The 17,229-nt window shown below is 39.7% G+C and overlaps 1 protein-coding gene across 4 annotated transcripts in view; it reads left to right on the top strand.

Moving 5' to 3' along the window:
* Positions 1-17,229, top strand: part of CDK14 (cyclin dependent kinase 14) — a 563,146-nt gene that overhangs the window by 415,078 nt on the left and 130,839 nt on the right. For all 4 annotated transcript variants that reach the window (XM_082471983.1, XM_082471984.1, XM_082471986.1 and 1 more), the window contains one exon: positions 10,677-10,740. In XM_082471983.1, the coding sequence (XP_082328109.1) occupies positions 10,677-10,740 (64 nt within the window). The remainder of the gene's footprint in view (positions 1-10,676; positions 10,741-17,229) is intronic.

The following is a 17,229-nucleotide window of genomic DNA, read 5'->3' as shown; positions in this document are numbered from 1 at the left end:
ATTGCAGTTACTTGATCTGTGACGTCCCAAACTGTTTCTTCCTCAGGGGTAAACATTTCCAGTCCACCTCATGGGGCATGGGTCCACCACCCCCTGACCTTTCTGGGTACATCCCTTATTTATTTTTGTTCCTCTTCACAGGTAGCACCTGGTGCTGGTGCAGCAATCCAGATGGGCTCTGACTAGTGTATGGTATGATTCAAGGGTGAAATTGGTATTCCTTGTGTACTGCTGCATAACAATATTACCGCAAACTTAGTGACTGAATGCACACTTACCATCTCACAATTGCTGTGGGTCAGGAGTCCAGGCCTGGCTTAGCTGGATGCTCTGCTTCAGGGTCTTCCAGGGCTGCAGTCAAGGTGTCAGCTGGGCCTGCGGTCTTATGTGAGGGTCTCCTGGGGAAGGCTTTGCTCCCACGCTCATGTGGTTGTAGACAACATTCAGCTTCTGGCAGGCTGCTGGACAGAGGGCCTCAGGTCCCTGCTGGCTGTTGGCTGAGGCCGCCTTGAGTTCCATGTCCTGCAGCCCTCCTCATGTGACTGCTTGCCTCCTCAAAGCCAGCGAGGGAGAGAGTCTCCTAGCAAAATGGGAGTCAGCAGCTCACACAATGTAATCACAGAAGTGGCATCTCATCACTTTGTCTGTATCCTCTTGGTGAGAAGCAAGTCACTGGTCCCATCCACACTCAAGGGGAAGGGCATGAACACCAGGAGTTTAAGGGGCCACCTTCAAGTCAGCCCACCCCCATCTCCTTTCATTTCCACTGGATGGTCTCATGGAATTTGTACTCAGCTAAAAGCCTTGGATCTTTTTTTATACAAATTGTTGCCTTCCAGGTCTTCCCATCTTGAACAATTAATCAGTAGAACCTAAATACTGGACTTTATGTTTATTGCTATTGAGTTTCCCTGTTAGGTTCAGCCGGTTGTTCCTACCTGATTAAATATTTTTTAATAAAAGGGATATTACATATCACTTCTATTTTGTGTCACCTGAGAATGTAAGATATTTTTCTATGTCTTCCTTTAAGTCACTGATGAAAATGCCAGAGAGGTTGGTATTGGTACCGTGTGTGTGTGTGTGTGTGTGTGTGTGTGTGTGTGTGTTGGACTAGAGAGAGAGAATTAAAAAAAAAAAAAAAAAAGCCTTGCTCCTAATGCTTAGAATCTCCTTCTAGAGACTGGTTAGTTGGCTGTGAATCATTTAACACCATCTGAGCCACATTCTCTGATCCTCCTGGGAGCATATAATAGCACAGCTCTTAAGAACATAGTCTCTCTAATCAAACCAACCTGATTTTGAATTCCAGCTCCACCCACTTGATAAATTATTTTTCTAGAGCGCTCACAAGCAGGGTAAGAGTTGGGAAGTTCTGCTTTCTCCCTGGCTCATCTTTGAAGTTTACACCAGAGCAGAGTGTGTAACATCCAAGCTGAGTTCTGCTGAGCTTCTTCACAAGTTTCATTTCGGAATTCTCACCAAGGAACCAGAAAAAAATCTTCGAGAACCTAAAGTAGTACAGCTGTGAAGCAATCATGATTTGAGAGACGTTGTATGTGTGGACTTTCAGACTATCAGTTTCAAAATCATGAAAGTTATTTGGTTGTTCTCCATTTCCTTAGAGCCATTGCTAAGTCAGTTTGAAATTGTCAACACTACAGTAGAACTCCCAGCTCGGAAAACAGAAAACTCCAAGCTGGGAACCCAGCACGTTCCATCCCCATCACTTCATTAGTATAGACTTGTGTGAGCTGGGTTTATCCACACTCGATAGGCCAGAATCCCCCTGCACTAGAGTATCTGTTAGAGAACTCCCTGACTTCTGGACCCAGGAAAGCTATTAGGAGTCCTTGTTCTACTTCAACCACAGGCGTTGTTCAAGGAAAGCCCAGGGACTCATTTTTAGCAGCCCTGGGACCTGTGCAAAAGCAAAGACTAGCGAATGTGAGAATTAGTGGAACTATTAATAATTTGGAAGGGCAAGTCAATGTTTCTGACAGACACTAATTCTTGAACTCTGAGCTCTGGAAGTTTAGAATTCACTTTTCTTCTGTTAGTTGGTGTTTCAGCAGAGAGGCCCTCTTTTTCTCAGCATCTTCCTCTGCCCATCATAGAGGCCGACATGATGGGTGGGATTTATGCTGTACCTGTGAGCACATAGGTAAGACCAGAAGAGTAAGTTTGAGGTCGTTAAATTATAGTTCCTCAGAGTCAGATAGTATAAACCTCTACTGAGAAGGTGAGATAGTCCCTTGTTTTTCTTCTTTTTTTTTTTTTGGGTCACACTGTACACTTTACTTTTTTTATAGAGAAAGTGAACAGTTTTTTTATGACGCTATTTACAGTCACATTTCAGCACCTCAATATTCTAAGATAGTATATAATGATTTACATAATTTCTCTCTATAACATCATAATTTGCTTCAAAAATCTTGCTTCCAGAAGAAAATTCTTATTACTTAACATGAATCCCTATAATATTTATTGTAAAAAATGCCAATTCTACCATTAATAATAGAGTAATAAAGTCAGTAATATGTCTGTGTAATAATATGCAGTGAATACAGTTTATCTTATCATCAACTTAATAAAGTCCAAACATTCCCAAAGCAACCAGAATTTTGAGAATTACAGAGTCTAGGTATCAATGCTTGCATTTACCCAGTTGTCTGCTAGAAAGCTGGTACAAACTGGCACTAACATTTTTAAGTGACTTTGAGAATCACTTTTATATATAAAAAAGTCAATTAAAAAAATCAAAGAAAAATATATGGTATTCCAAGCATTGTTCCTTATAATATTTCAACTTTTTGCATTGATTAAAATACAATCTGAGACAGAGTAAAACTGTGTTCAACAATTTCCGGAAATACATATAGTGTCCATACATATGAAAAGACCCACCTCAGTGAAACAAAATAATATTTAATATTTCAAACATTCAGAAGCATATGAATGCATTAGAACAGGTCTTCAAAAGCTACATAGTAAACCAGTAGTTAACTCAGGAGAGGGATCTAGGTTTGAGTAAGGTCAAAGGTGAATTTTTAATTTCTGTTGATTTTTCTTTTCGAAGATCAAATATATATATATATATATATATATTTTTTTTTTAGACAGTAAATATGGTCTATTTTTGCTTCTTTCCAATAGAATACATTTGATCACTTTTTTTTTTATACAGCAGGTTCTTATTAGTCATCAATTTTATACACATCAGTGTATACACGTCAATCCCAATCGCCCAATTCATCACACCACCACCACCACCCACCCCGTGGCTTTCCCTTCTTGGTGTTCATACATTTGTCCTCTACATCTGTGTCTCAACTTCTGCCCTGCAAACCGGTTCATCTGTACCATTTTTCTAGGTTCCACATATATGTATTAATATACTTTATTTGTTTTTCTCTTTCTGACTTACTTCACTCTGTATGACGGTCTGTAGATCCATCCACGTCTCAACAAATGACCCAATTTTATTCCTTTTTATGGCTGAGTAATAGTCCCTTGTATATATGTACCACATCTTCTTTATCCATTTGTCTGTCGATGGGCATTTAGGTTGCTTCCATGACCTGGCTATTGTAAATAGCGCTGTGATGAACATTGGGGTGCATGTGTCTTTTTGAATTATGGTTTTCTCTGAGTATATGCCCAGTAGTGGGATTGCTGGATCATATGGTAATTCTATTTTTAGTTTTTTAAGGAACCTCTATGCTGTTCTCCATAGTGGCTGTATCAGTTTACATTCCCACCAACAGTGCAAGAGGGTTCCCTTTTCTCCACACCCTCTCCAGCATTTGTTGTTTGTAGATTTTCTGATGATGCCCATTCTAACTGGTGTGAGGTGATACCTCATTGTAGTTTTGATTTGCATTTCTCTAATAATTAGTGATGTTGAGCAGCTTTTCATGTGCTTCTTGGCCATCTGTATGTCTTCTTTGGAGAAATGTCTATTTAGGTCTTCTGCCCATTTTTCGATTGGATTGTTTGTTTTTTGAATATCGAGTTGCATGAGCTGTTTATATATTTTGGAGATTAATCCTTTGTCCGTTGATTCATTTGCAAATATTTTCTCCCATTTTGAGGGTTGTTTTTTCTTCTTGTTTATGGTTTCCTTTGCTGTGCAAAAGCTTCTAAGTTTCATTAGGTCCCATTTGTTTATTTTTGTTTTTATTTCCATTACTCTACGAGGTGGATCAAAAAATATCTTGCTGTGATTTATGTCAAAGAGTGTTCTTTGTATGTTTTCCTCTAAGAGTTTTATAGTGTCCGGTCTTACATTTAGGTCTCTAATCCATTTTGAGTTTATTTTTGTGTATGGTGTTAGGGAGTGTTCTAATTTCATTCTTTTACATGTAGCTGTCCAGTTTTTCCAGCACCACTTATTGAAGAGACTGTCTTTTCTCCATTGTATATCCTTGCCACCTTTGTCATAGATTAGTTGACCATAGGTGCGTGGATTTACCTCTGGGCTTTCTATCTTGTTCCATTGATCTATGTTTCTGTTTTTTTTTTTTTTTAATTTTTTATTTATTTATATTTTATTTTTGGCTGTGTTGGGTCTTCATTTCTGTGCGAGGGCTTTCTCCAGTTGCGGCAAGCGGGGGCCACTCTTCATCGTGGTGCGCAGGCCTCTTCACTATCGCGGCTTCTCTTGTTGCAGAGCACAAGCTCCAGACGCGCAGGCTCAGCAGTTGTGGCTCACGGGCCTAGTTGCTCCGCGGCATGTGGGATCTTCCCAGACCAGGGCCCGAACTCGTGTCTCTTGCATTGGCAGGCAGATTCTCAACTGCTGCACCACCAGGGAAGCCCTATGTTTCTGTTTTTGTGCCAGTACCATATTGTCTTGATCACTGTAGCTTTGTAGTATAGTCTGAAGTCAGGGAGTCTGATTCCTCCAGCTCCATTTTTTTCCCTCAAGACTGCTTTGGCTATTCGGGGTCTTTTGTGTCTCCATACACATTTTAAGATTTTTTGTTCTAGTTCTGTAAAAAATGCCATTGGTAATTTGATAGGGATTGCATTGAATCTGTAGATTGCTTTGGGTAGTCATTTTCACAATATTGATTCTTTCAATCCAAGAACATGGTATATCTCTCCATCTGTTGGTATCATCTTTAATATCTTTCATCAGTGTCTTATAGTTTTCTGCATACAGGTCTTTTGTCTCCCTAGGTAGGTTTATTCCTAGGTATTTTATTCTTTTTGTTGCAATGATAAACGGGAATGTTTTCTTAATTTCTCTTTCAGATATTTCATCATTAGTGTATAGGAATGCAAGAGATTTCTGTGCATTAACTTTGTGTCCTGCAACTTTACCAAATTCTTTGATAAGCTCTAGTAGTTTTCTGGTGGCATCTTTAGGATTCTCTGTGTATAGTATCATGTCATCTGCAAACAGTGACAGTTTTACTTCTTCTTTTCCAATTTGTATTCCTTTTATTTCTTTTTCTTCTCTGATTGCCGAGGCTAGGACTTCCAAAACTATGTTGAATAATAGCGGTAAGAGTGGACATCTGTGTCTTGTTCCTGATCTTAGAGGGAATGCTTTCAGTTTTTCACCATTGAGAATGATGTTTGCTGTGGGTTTGTCGTATATGGCCTTTATTATGTTGAGGTAGGTTCCCCCTTTGCCCACTTTCTGGAGAGTTTTTATCCTAAATGGGTGTTGAATTTTGTTAAAAGCTTTTTCTGCATCTATTGAGATGATCATATGGTTTTTATTCTTCAATTTGTTAATATGGTGTATCACATTGATTGATTTGTGTATACTGAAGAATCCTTGCATCCCTGGGATAAATCCCACCTGATCATGGTGTATGATCCTTTTAATGTGTTGTTGGATTCTGTTTGCTAGTATTTTGTTGAGGATTTTTGCATCTATATTCATCAGTGATATTGGTCTGTAATTTTATTTTTTTGTAGTATTTTTGTCTGGTTTTGGTATCAGGGTGATGGTGGCCTCTTAGGATGAGTTTGGGAGTGTTCCTTCCTCTTGAATATTTTGGACGAGTTTGAGAAGGATGGGTGTTAGCTCTTCTCTAAAAGTTTGATAGAATTCACCTGTGAAGCCATCTGGTCCTGGACTTCTGTTTGTTGGAAGATTTTTAATCACAGTTTCCATTTCATTACTTGTGATTGGTCTGTTCATATTTTCTATTTCTTCCTGGTTCAGTCTTGGAAGGTTATACCTTTCTAAGAATTTGTCCATTTCTTCCAGGTTGTCCATTTTATTGGCGTAGAGTTGCTTGTAGTAGTCTGTTAGGATGCTTTGTATTTCTGCAGTGTCTGTTGTAACTTCTCCTTTTTCATTTCTAATTTTATTGATTTGAGTCCTCTCCCTCTTTTTCTTGATGAGTCTGGCTAATGGTTTATCAATTTTGTTTATCTTCTCAAAGAACCAGCTTTTAGTTTTATTGATCTTTATTATTGTTTTCTTTGTTTCTATTTCATTTATTTCTGCTCTGATCTTTATGATTTCTTTCCTTCTACTAACTTTGGATTTTGTTTGAGGGAGGGAGTGAAAGCACTTCCTTCTACTCTGCCATCTTGGTTCAGGCTCCCATTGTTTTTCTTAACAGATGCTAAAAGTCCAGGAAATCACAGAGACACCCTTTGGGAACTGTATACGTGTGAATATAGGGAAGTGAGACCATTTTGTAGCTGCTGTTTTGGTATTTGCTTTCTACAAATGTATATACGCTAAATGTTTTTCTAGATCTTAAATCCCTCTCCCAGGATCCATATCTGTATTTCCACCTGTCCTTTAAAGGCCTTTTGTCTTGACCTGCAGGCATTTCTAACATTTAATAGGCCCAGAACTAAACTCATTGCCCTCAGCCCCCCAACTTGCATTCTTGATTTCAGCTTTCTTGTTCCCTATCGACTGGCTCTTAAACAGTAAGAAATGCATTTTACATCATGACTCACAATGCACACATACATATGTACATGCACAGATATAACTTGAATAAAATGTTGCTTCATAAAAACAACATGTATCTTTACCGTGTCTGTTACCCTCTGACATCTTCTCTTGGATTTCATCTTTTGAAAAATGCTGATATCAACACTCTAAATGAAATTTACAGTCCTCCAGTGGGTCATGTGACCTGCAGTTTGTGAAAACTTGAAAGAGAGATAAAATGCAGTCTTCATGCATTCAGTATCTGTCCCTAGCCTCCCATCCCATAACCCAGCCAACAGTAAAGCCCACCAAACTTCACGCTGTTACCCAGACACACCATTCATTCATTCCTTCATTCATTCAACATTTACTGTGTGCATGTTTGGTACCAGGCACATGGTAGGCACTAGGGATCCAGAGATAAATGTCATGGTCTCTACTCGGAGGTCCATGGTCCGGTGGAGAAACAGATGAGTGATCTAACACTTATGAGGCAGTGGGTGGTCCTATAATAGAAGTCTGCACAAAGCCCTCAGAGAACACAGAGATCACAGCAGGTAACTTGGACCAGAGAGTCCAGGAAGTCTTTCAGGAAAAGATGACCCATGAAGCTAGAAACAGAGGTAGGAGTTAACCTGGCCAGTGGAGACAGGGCATTCCGTAAGAGGAAACCGCCTTGGGAAGGCATGGGGGCAGGAGCATCATGAGAACTTAAACAGTGGAGATTATTTTGATACAGCCTTTCCTTATAACCAGAATACTCAGCTGTTCCTCCCCTCGGCCCCCCCACCCACCCACTTTCTTTACTTGGCCAACCATCACTCTGTGTTCCCTCTCCCACTGAAAGATCCTCTCCCTGGCAGCTTTTCCCTGCCCCAGGTAGCCTCAAGCACACCCTGCTTTGGGCTCTTGCCTCCTTCTCCTCACGCTTCTGAGAGAGCTCTTCTTATGTCGAAGGCCGCTCATCACCGCCCCACTCCTCTGTCTCACCAGAGTAGGAGCGAGCACCTCAAGGCAGAGCCCAGTCTCATCCTTCTGTCTTCTGTGATGAACACAGTAAATGTTAACTGAGTGCAGAGATGAACCAACAAAGGGATAGGGAGACATACAAGCCATGGGCACAGGTTTAAGGCGAAGCAGCTTAAATGAACACACAGAGGACTTTTTTGCATATCACAGCATGTCGTTTCAAGACTGAGGGTGACCTCAGATATTAGAAGCCTGCTTATTTACAGATATGGGGACCACACTTTAAATGTTGAGGCACACAATTTACATGTTGAGATGTATTATCTTCTGCACTGTTGTTTTTTTTTTTTTTTTTTTGCAAAAGATTATTTTTGACTTTTAGAGAGTACCTCTTTTTCCTTCTAACTTCAAAGTATCTTGGTAGTGGAATTTCTTAGTTATTAATACAAAGGAAAATCTGACATCAGAGGCAATACACACCCACTTTCCCTAGTGCACAAGTAGCCTATCATCTCTAACCATACACTTAACCCAAATTGCCTTTCCCAAAAAGGCTTTTACAGGAAGCAACATTGACTTCTAATCCTTCTTTTCCTTTGCCTACTTTCTATTTCCTGTGCAAATGGCCTAGGAGTTATTGACAGGAGAATAATTTGAGGTGTGGAATCTCATCAGTCAATGCTATAATAACTCAAAAAAAGTCATGTATTTTTTTCTTTGTAGGTAATTTTTATGGGATGGCCATAATATTTGATAATCACTTTGAAACAGAACACTGGATCTGGATGAGGATAGTGCCTGTGAAAAAGCTTTGTTAACATAAACATTGTAGAAACAGGTACAGTCAGAGTATCAATCATACCTTTATTAGGAGTGAGAGAACGAGTTTCACGTTCTGGCTGGACTTTTCATTGTTTATGAAACCTTAGAGGGTCTCCTTCATATGTGACGGATTGGTCATGATCAAGATGTGATTTTGAGCTGAGAGTTTCTCCCTTTAGTTGCTAAAGTTTAATACTGTCAAACCCCTTTGTCCTTCATGCAGAATTCAGTGGGAGCTCAAAAGAGGAGCATCTCGCAGATGGGCTGTGTGCTGCCTGCACACCTGACTGTCTCCCTCTCTTGAAATAGTGATCAGAATTAGTGGAAAGAAAGGAGGCCATGCCTTTTGCAGAGACACTGTTGTCACAGTTGTTTATGTCAGGCTTGTCTTTGTCTCTTTTCCTATCTTACAACTCTTGGAGCCCTCTCTCACCTATCGCCTTCCATCCCCACCCAGCCCATCAATAGTGTGACCTTGTTTGTGTAGATCTGCCCGTTAATGTTAGTGTTAATTAGTGCTTGCAAGAACTGTATTGTCTGATCCCCTGAACACTGTGCTCACACCCAGTGTTTCAGTGAATTCCGTGTTTCAGTGAGGAACGTAATACATGTGTTTAACCCTGATTCGCCAGAGCAGGAAGCAGTGAGTGAGTCACTTGCTGTATGTGTGCCCCGCCTTGCCTTCACAACCCTGTACCCGCTAGGAAGTCTATGCATAAAGAGCCAGAGCTCTGTATTTCCTTATTGCCTAGTAGTACCTGCTAATCCTCAGAGATGAGTGAATAGGCGTCATTTCCCCCCATGATGTCTGCCATTCCTCCAGTTTTGCCAGCTTCTGGCTTTATCTCTTCCCCTTTCTAACTCATTTGACTGTCATATTGGTCCATCGTAGTTTGAGTTACAGCATTTGGCACTGACCCCCAGATCAGGGAATCCCTATGGAAAAAGTGGGTGGGCTGGATTCTCCTCCGTTGCCAGCACCTCCTTGACCTGACCCCATGTTCTATGGGTGCTTTGAATAGTATCTGATCCTTACATAGTGCTTACTGCATACCAGGTAGTATTCTCCCACAGATGAAAAAGGTGCTGTTATCATCACCCCTAGTTTACAAAGGAGGAAGTTGAAGCTCGATGAAGCCCCATGTCTAGTAAGTAGGGGATCAGAGGAGGCTCTTTCCATGATCTGGGCTCCTAAACCTCTCGTCTCCACTGTCCTCCATCAGTGATTTACCATGATCATTGAGTGTAATAGCAACGGATGGTGGAACTGAAAATTCGAATAAAGTGTGCTCGTTATACGTGAAATGGAATTGCCTTTTAATGCCTTTGACCAGATCAAACATTGTGGGGATAGAAAAGTAGATGCGGAAAGAAGCTGGAAGTGTGCATAGAGAAAGACAGTGTAGGGAGAACAGTATTTGGGGATGAGGAAACTATATATCATGTGACTAAAGATGTTAACTCTAACAAATAGTATGGCCAGTGAAGAATGTGAGCATCCCAAGCTGTCTGTTCTGCTTCTTTGAAACATTCTGATGCCCAGACAGAGGATGTGGGGGAAGAAATGACAGAATTCTTAGAACTGTTAAATGATGACATGTCTGATAATGGAGTGAAGGACAAAAGCTCATGAAAGAATCATGAGGGACACATACATACTTTATTCAGTTCCATGAAGATGACAGCTCATTCTTTGAGTCGTAAGCCTACTTACTAAGTTTGGAGTTGATAAAATGCAGCAGATTTAACTTGTCTTGCCGCATTCAGCTGCATTTGTTAAAACACAGACATTCGACTTGGGTGGCTCTTTAGCTGGGTTTGTTTTACTGAAATAAAATCCCTGGCACATGATAATGGAAAAAAAAAATCCAGAGTTTCATCATATGCAGTGTACTGTTTTCTGCACTGGAGAATCTTGAGTGCTTTGGAAATAATAAGTCTGTTTCCACAATTTCCTGCTCTCCACTAGGTTCTTGGAACGCCAAATGAGGACACGTGGCCTGGAGTTCATTCTTTACCACATTTTAAGCCAGGTATGTTTCACTAATTACAAATGACTGAGTGCTTCCGATATGCAAAGGGTGAATATATAAATATTCCCCCTCAAGCTAATATATTACCTGGGAGAATTCTGGTTACTTTTGCCATTGTGTATTCAACCTCTTATTGGAGTTGTCCTTTGGTTTTCACAGTTTATTTGTCAGCAAAGATAGACTGAATGACATCCCTCGTGAGAGTTTTTCACCCTATGTTCTTCGTTTTATTTGACTGACTAATCTTGAAGTAACCTTTCATTTTGTCATCAGTTAGACTAGCATCCATGTCTATAAAAACAAACTTTAAATCAAGCTACTATAATCCATCTGTGTGACTTCTAGTAATAATACTAGGGAAAGTATTACATTGTAAAAAGGAAAAATCATATTTTTATTTATTTTTTTAAAATCTAGTAATACATGGTCAGTTAATTTGAGTTTAAACAAATAAAATGTTCTATATGTTCAACATTCCATCTTTTTTAATGTTAAATATTTAAACCCCTAAACCAGAAAATCTGAGGGAAAATGCAGAACTTTTATATAAAATAAGTTGTCACTTTTTTCTTACCAGTAGGTGGCAGTCAAGAAACTTTCAGTTTTAATAATTACGCTTAACGGACGAAGAATCTCAAAATGGGCTATTTAATTTTTATAGGGGGGATGAAAGGTTTGGAATTGGAAATTTAATAAAAATTAGTGGAATGAATTATTGTAAAATAATCTTTTTGTTTTTTCTTCTTTTCTTGTTTACAAAACATGGATTATAAAATGCAGACCTACCATTAAATTACTGAAACGGATTTTATGGACGATCTAATAGTCCATTATTTTATGAGGGAAAAGAGCTATGAATAATGACTGTTACAGGATCCAAGTATATTCTTTTTCTCCCCTTCCTCTCTTTTGGGGGACCATCAGGAATAAGTTATCAATCCCAAAGAATGACTGAGTTTAGAAACTATTTTTACTCTTAATATTTTTCTTCTGAAAGTACACCGTGTGCTGAGAATTCTTTTATTTTCTTTGGCTGCCCCAAGGATCCTTTGCACTTTTACTGAAAATTCTAAATAACTTCTATGTCATGAAAGACTATAGATACTTAATTTAAGATGGATTTTTTTCTTTTTTTTTTTTTTTCTTTTTTTTTAACTAAACAAGAAGCATCCTCTAAGTGCTCTCACTAATGGAGTTTAAGTGAGAACACAGCTCTTTATAAATGTTCCAGGTGTGGGTTCATAAAGAAACCTAGCTTCCTCATGTTAATATCTAAAATCTTAAGTCCTAGGGAAATAAAGCAGAGGAGAATATGAAAAGAGTGTAAATGAATAAAGTTGATGCAGAAAGGAACAATTAAGATAGTCATTTGGCCCACCAAGTTTCTAGAGGAGAAAACATGGAGTAATTGGTTTATTTTGGTGTGAATAGAATTTATCTTCATCGACAACACACAAAAACATTTTTAAAATGTGTCTGGAAAGTACTATGATGTAATGCAAATTGAACTAACAGATTGGGAACTTCATGAGATCAGACACTGTGACTAGTACCTATTTTGGTCCAATGAATGTCGGCTGCCCTGAATTTTATTGAATGTTTAAAACAGACATTATTTATGTGGCTCTTCTGGTAGGCATATATAAATTAGGGTATATATATATATATTTTTTTAAGTTATGAATATTATGTACAAGTGCAACCACAGACACATAATATATAAAAGGTAATGGGGTTCCAAAAGAATAACGTGTTTAGATGAATGTAAGGCATGGGTGCTGACTAGCAAAAAAGATACTCCAGGCAACGCTTGGTGCTTGTGGATGAGAGTAGATGTGATAAATGCTTCCTGAGTCGCCCTGAGAGGAGTCAAGGAGAGACAAGATAATAGACTGAGGCAAAGGGAGCAAATCTACGAGCCTTTTCATGCAGCACTTAAGCAGACCCATCAGGGGAGTCCTGGGGAAGAAGATACACGTTCCCAGAGGAGAAAATACCAGTGCCAGGGTCACCTGTCCCACCCCACTTCCCACCTCCTTATTCTACCCCCAGAGAGTGCCTTAGAAATTCTGAGGGAAAAGAAGAAAGTCTGAGCCATGAGGACATACTTTGTTTTGCTTTGCTTGATAGACTTCATTTTTTAAGGGCAGGTTTAGGTTCATAGCAAAACTGAGCAGAAGGTCCAGAGGTTTCCCATACATCCCCGGCCCTGGCACATGTGCAGCCCCCCCTTTATCAACATCCGCCACCAGAGTGGGGCATTCGTTACAGTTTGATGAACTTACGTTGACACATCATTATCACCCAAAGTCCATAGTTTACGTTAGGATTCGTTCTTGGTGTTGCACATTCTATGGTCTGTACAAAGTATAATGACATTTATCCACCATTAAAGTATCACACAGAGTAGCATCACTGCCCTAAAAATCCTCTGTGTTCTGCCTGTTTATCCCTCCCTCTTCCCTGAGCCCTGGCGACCACTAGTCTTTTTACTGTCTCCATAGTTTTGCCTTTTCCAGAATGTCATATAATTGGAATCATCTGAAAAGGATGTTGCCTTTTCAGATTGGCTTCCTTCATTTACTAATGTGCATTTAAGGTTCCTCCAGGTCTTTTCGTGGCTTGATAGCTCATTTCTTTTTACCACTGAATAATATTCCATTGTCTGTATGCACCCCTGTTTATGTATCCATTCACCTACTGAAGGACATCTTGATTGTTCCAAGTTTGGGCATTTATGGATAAAAATGCTCTAAACATCACTGGCACTGGGTTTCAACTCCTTTGGGTAAATACCAAGGAGTGCGATTGATAGATCGGACAAATTACACTTTGCCCAATTTTTGAATAGATAATAAATTTAAGCAATTCAAAATATCAAACCATATAGAAAAGGAGCACAGTACAAAGCCTCCCCACCCTGTCTGCCACCTGCCTACTTCCCCAGAACTATTGCCCCGACCACAGGCCCCCATTTATTAGTTTCTGTTATGTTTCTTTCCTTTATGTACATGTAAGAAATTATGAATATGTATTTTCATATTTCCCATATTAAACACAATTTTGGGTCTTGCTTTTCTCATTAATGCATCCTGTAGGTCCTCTCATGTCACTGTATAGAGGAGGCCAGTGTGGCTTCCCTCTTTTCCTGCAGCCACATTGTTTTACATTGTATGGATTTAACCTGTCCCTACTTATGGACATTTGGGTTGTTTCCAGTGTTTTTGCCATTATAAATATTATAACCCATACATACACACATAAATATGCACATCACATCTGTACAAGTATATCTGAAGGATAAATTACCAGAAGTAGGGTTGAAGAATTAGTAAGTATACAGTGACCCTTGAACAGCACGGGTTGAGCTGTATGGATCCATCATACGTGGATTTTTTTCAATAATACCCACTACAGTACTTCATGGCGGTTGATTGAATCAGGGATGTGGAACCACAGATACCAAGGGCAGACTATAAATTATAGGCAGATTTTCGACTGCAGGAGAGTCAACACCCCTATCTCCTGTGTTGTTCAGGGGTCAACTGTATACAATTATAATTCTGAACACTTCTGTCAAACTGTTGTCCAAAAGGATGGTACCAGTTGGCTCTGTTACCAGCAATACATGAGAACGCTTCTTCTCCACTCCACGCTTCTTCTCTACTCCAAACTTTTCAATTTTGCCTGTTAGGTGACAAAAAAAATCTTAATATAATTTTAATTTGCATGCTTCTTTTATGACGAGGCTGAGCATCTTTTCATATGTTTCAGGATCACTTGTATTTCCTTTTCTGTGAGCAACTAATATCTTTTGCCAATTTACAGTAGAGTTACATGTCATTTGTCATATTCTTACTAATTTCTAGGGTTTCTTTATATATTAGAGAAAGTATCCTTTTTCTATAAACAGGTTTTGCTTCTCTGGAATTTTTTTAAATGACTCTTTCTAATTTTTAAGCAATTTTGAAAATAATCCTCACTCTCATATCTTACTAGTCTTGTTTAACTTGTTTTGCCTCAAGAGAAAAAAATTCTGTGTTGGCTTAGAACAATTGTTAAGATTTTAAAAGAACAGCTAGATAACAACTGGGATTGATTCTTTAGAATTTAGCCTGTATGTGTCCTCTTCTGCACTTATATTTATGCTAACACAAAATTCCTTAACTTCAGCTTATTCCCATAGCAACCAGGCAGCTGGGACAGGCCACAGCTGCATAAAATAAATAAATATATGTGTAACACACACGTGCGCACGTACACACACACGTGTGTGTTACATATAATAAGAAATCTAACCTTGGGAGCTGCCGCTTTCCCATCATTTACTTCTATTTAAATTTCTCTCAAAAGAAGTGGGAAGTGGGTCTGTGTCTTCTTTGAACCTGATTGCCTTCTCGCTTCTTTTTCCTCACCCTCAGGTTCTGTGGTTTATGGTCTCAAAATTAGGGCTCTCTCCCTCTCTCCCTCTCAAGTCCCTCTCTGTCCTTCCTCCCCCCTCTCTCCCCCTTCTCCCCACTTCTCATACTAGAGTGTCTCCTTCTATCACTATCCTCAGGATGCTTGCTGTGGGCCAGCCTCGGAGGTGAAAGGAGACACCGTGGTATTCTTAGCACTTCAGTAATTCTGTCACCTTCGATGAGATTCATCACAGGCCAAATCCCATTCTCTATCAAAAAGTAAGAGTCTACTGCAAAATTACAACATTTTCCCTTTCACTTGTTTCATGGTGACTCCCTACTGGGATGCTTTTGCGCAACGCCCTCTGCTCCATTTCCTTCTGGGATGGGAAGAGGCTTCCCTGTGTGAGTCCCAGGACCACTTTGCCCCGCCTGCTTTGCCCTCGGCTACTTTATGTCAACAGAGGCCACGTGGCTCATACACCTCTGGTGAAGTGATGCTTGAAATTCTTTGTTATAAGACAGACTTAGCATCAATATTTTTTAAAAACACATCTTGGGTATGTATTGGAGGGGTTGTTTGGGATTTGTAGAACTGTGGTAGCCCCAGATCAGGGCAGAATATAGGTAGACATTTGAGGTTCTCCAGACTAGTAGAATCAGGGTGAGGGACTGAGAATTCTGAGAAGATTTTGCAGTTTCCTACTGTCAAGGAAAACCGTTGGGCTGCTTGAGCTGGGAGTAGGAGCGGTGTTTTGGTTGTGCGGTAACTATTTAAGCAAATTGAACATTAGAGCCGGAAGAAGTTCCGGGGGACATCTAGCCCTGCTCAGTCCTTTGTAAGGCTAGGAACCTGAGGTCAGAGATGTTAAAGGACTTCCCCAAAGTCAGTGTCAGAGATGAAAGTAGATCCCAGGAGGTCTCCCTGGGTTTCAGTTCAGTGCCCTTTTTTTGCAGCATGAATCATGGATGATTATGCTACTGCATCTGTATTACAATTTCTCGTTGACCTTCTTCTAATGAACAGTTTATTGACAATTAGTCTATCAAGAAAGTAGCAAAAAAGTAGAAAGGATCTGATCTCTGTACTTAGTAAAACATGGACCCACAAACATCACTTTGTATGAAATACTTTGGCCCCGAAATAACATGTAGAGTCCATGTATGAAACTTTTTTCATCTCTTAAATGCTTCCAACAGAAGGGGCATTCAACAGCTATTTAATTACCAATTGTTATTCAGGAGTTTAGAAAAGGAAGGCACTGTAAAATTCAGGGAGAGAAAAATGTTGCTAGACAGGAAGCAATTAAAAGTAATGAAATTTAGACTGAAATAATTCTATTTTTCCCAAATCAAGCAAGGGAACAGAGTATTTCTAAAGTGATTATATTATTCTGAAGAGAAAGTTATCTAATCCAAAAAGCAGTTTGATTAAGGAAAGTTTGTTAAAGTCGGAATTTCTTGCAATGAATGAACGAAGATAAAAACGAATTTGCCGTTGGAGGCAAATTGCAAAAAGGGAGTATTTGAAACATTCTATGCCCAAAACTAAGCCCACAGACACACTGACCTTGAAGGCAACATATAAATATGGACTTAGTTGTACTCAGACTCTGTAATGAGGTGAAAAACTTCTCCTCAATCCCACCTATTCACAGGCCTAACTGAGGCCCCCAAACTAAATAGATTCAGACTTCTTAATTCCAGAGGGAAGATGTAAATTTTTTCAGAATACCATGATGGGACTTCCCTGGTGGCGCAGGGGTTAAGAATCCACCTGCCAATGCAGGGGACATGGGTTCGAGCCCTGGTCCAGGAAGATCCCACGGAGCAACTAAGCCCGTGCGCCACAACTACTGAACCCACGTGCCACAACTACTGAAGCCCGCGTGCCCTAGAGCCCGTGCTCCACAACAAGAGAAGCCACCGCAATGAGAAGCCCACACACCACAACTAAGAGTAGCCCCCGCTTGCCGCAGCTAGAGAAAGTCCACGCACAGCAACAAAGACCCAACGCAGCCAAAAAAATAAAAATAAATTTTTTAAAAAATTAAAAAAAAAAGAAATAGAATACCATGATGATAACACC

The sequence above is a fragment of the Balaenoptera physalus genome (assembly GCF_965194825.1).
Source record: "Balaenoptera physalus genome assembly, chromosome: 8".
Classification (NCBI taxonomy): domain Eukaryota; kingdom Metazoa; phylum Chordata; class Mammalia; order Artiodactyla; family Balaenopteridae; genus Balaenoptera; species Balaenoptera physalus.
The sequence above is the reverse complement of the archived record's forward strand: the minus strand, read 5'-3'. Positions and strand labels throughout refer to the sequence as shown.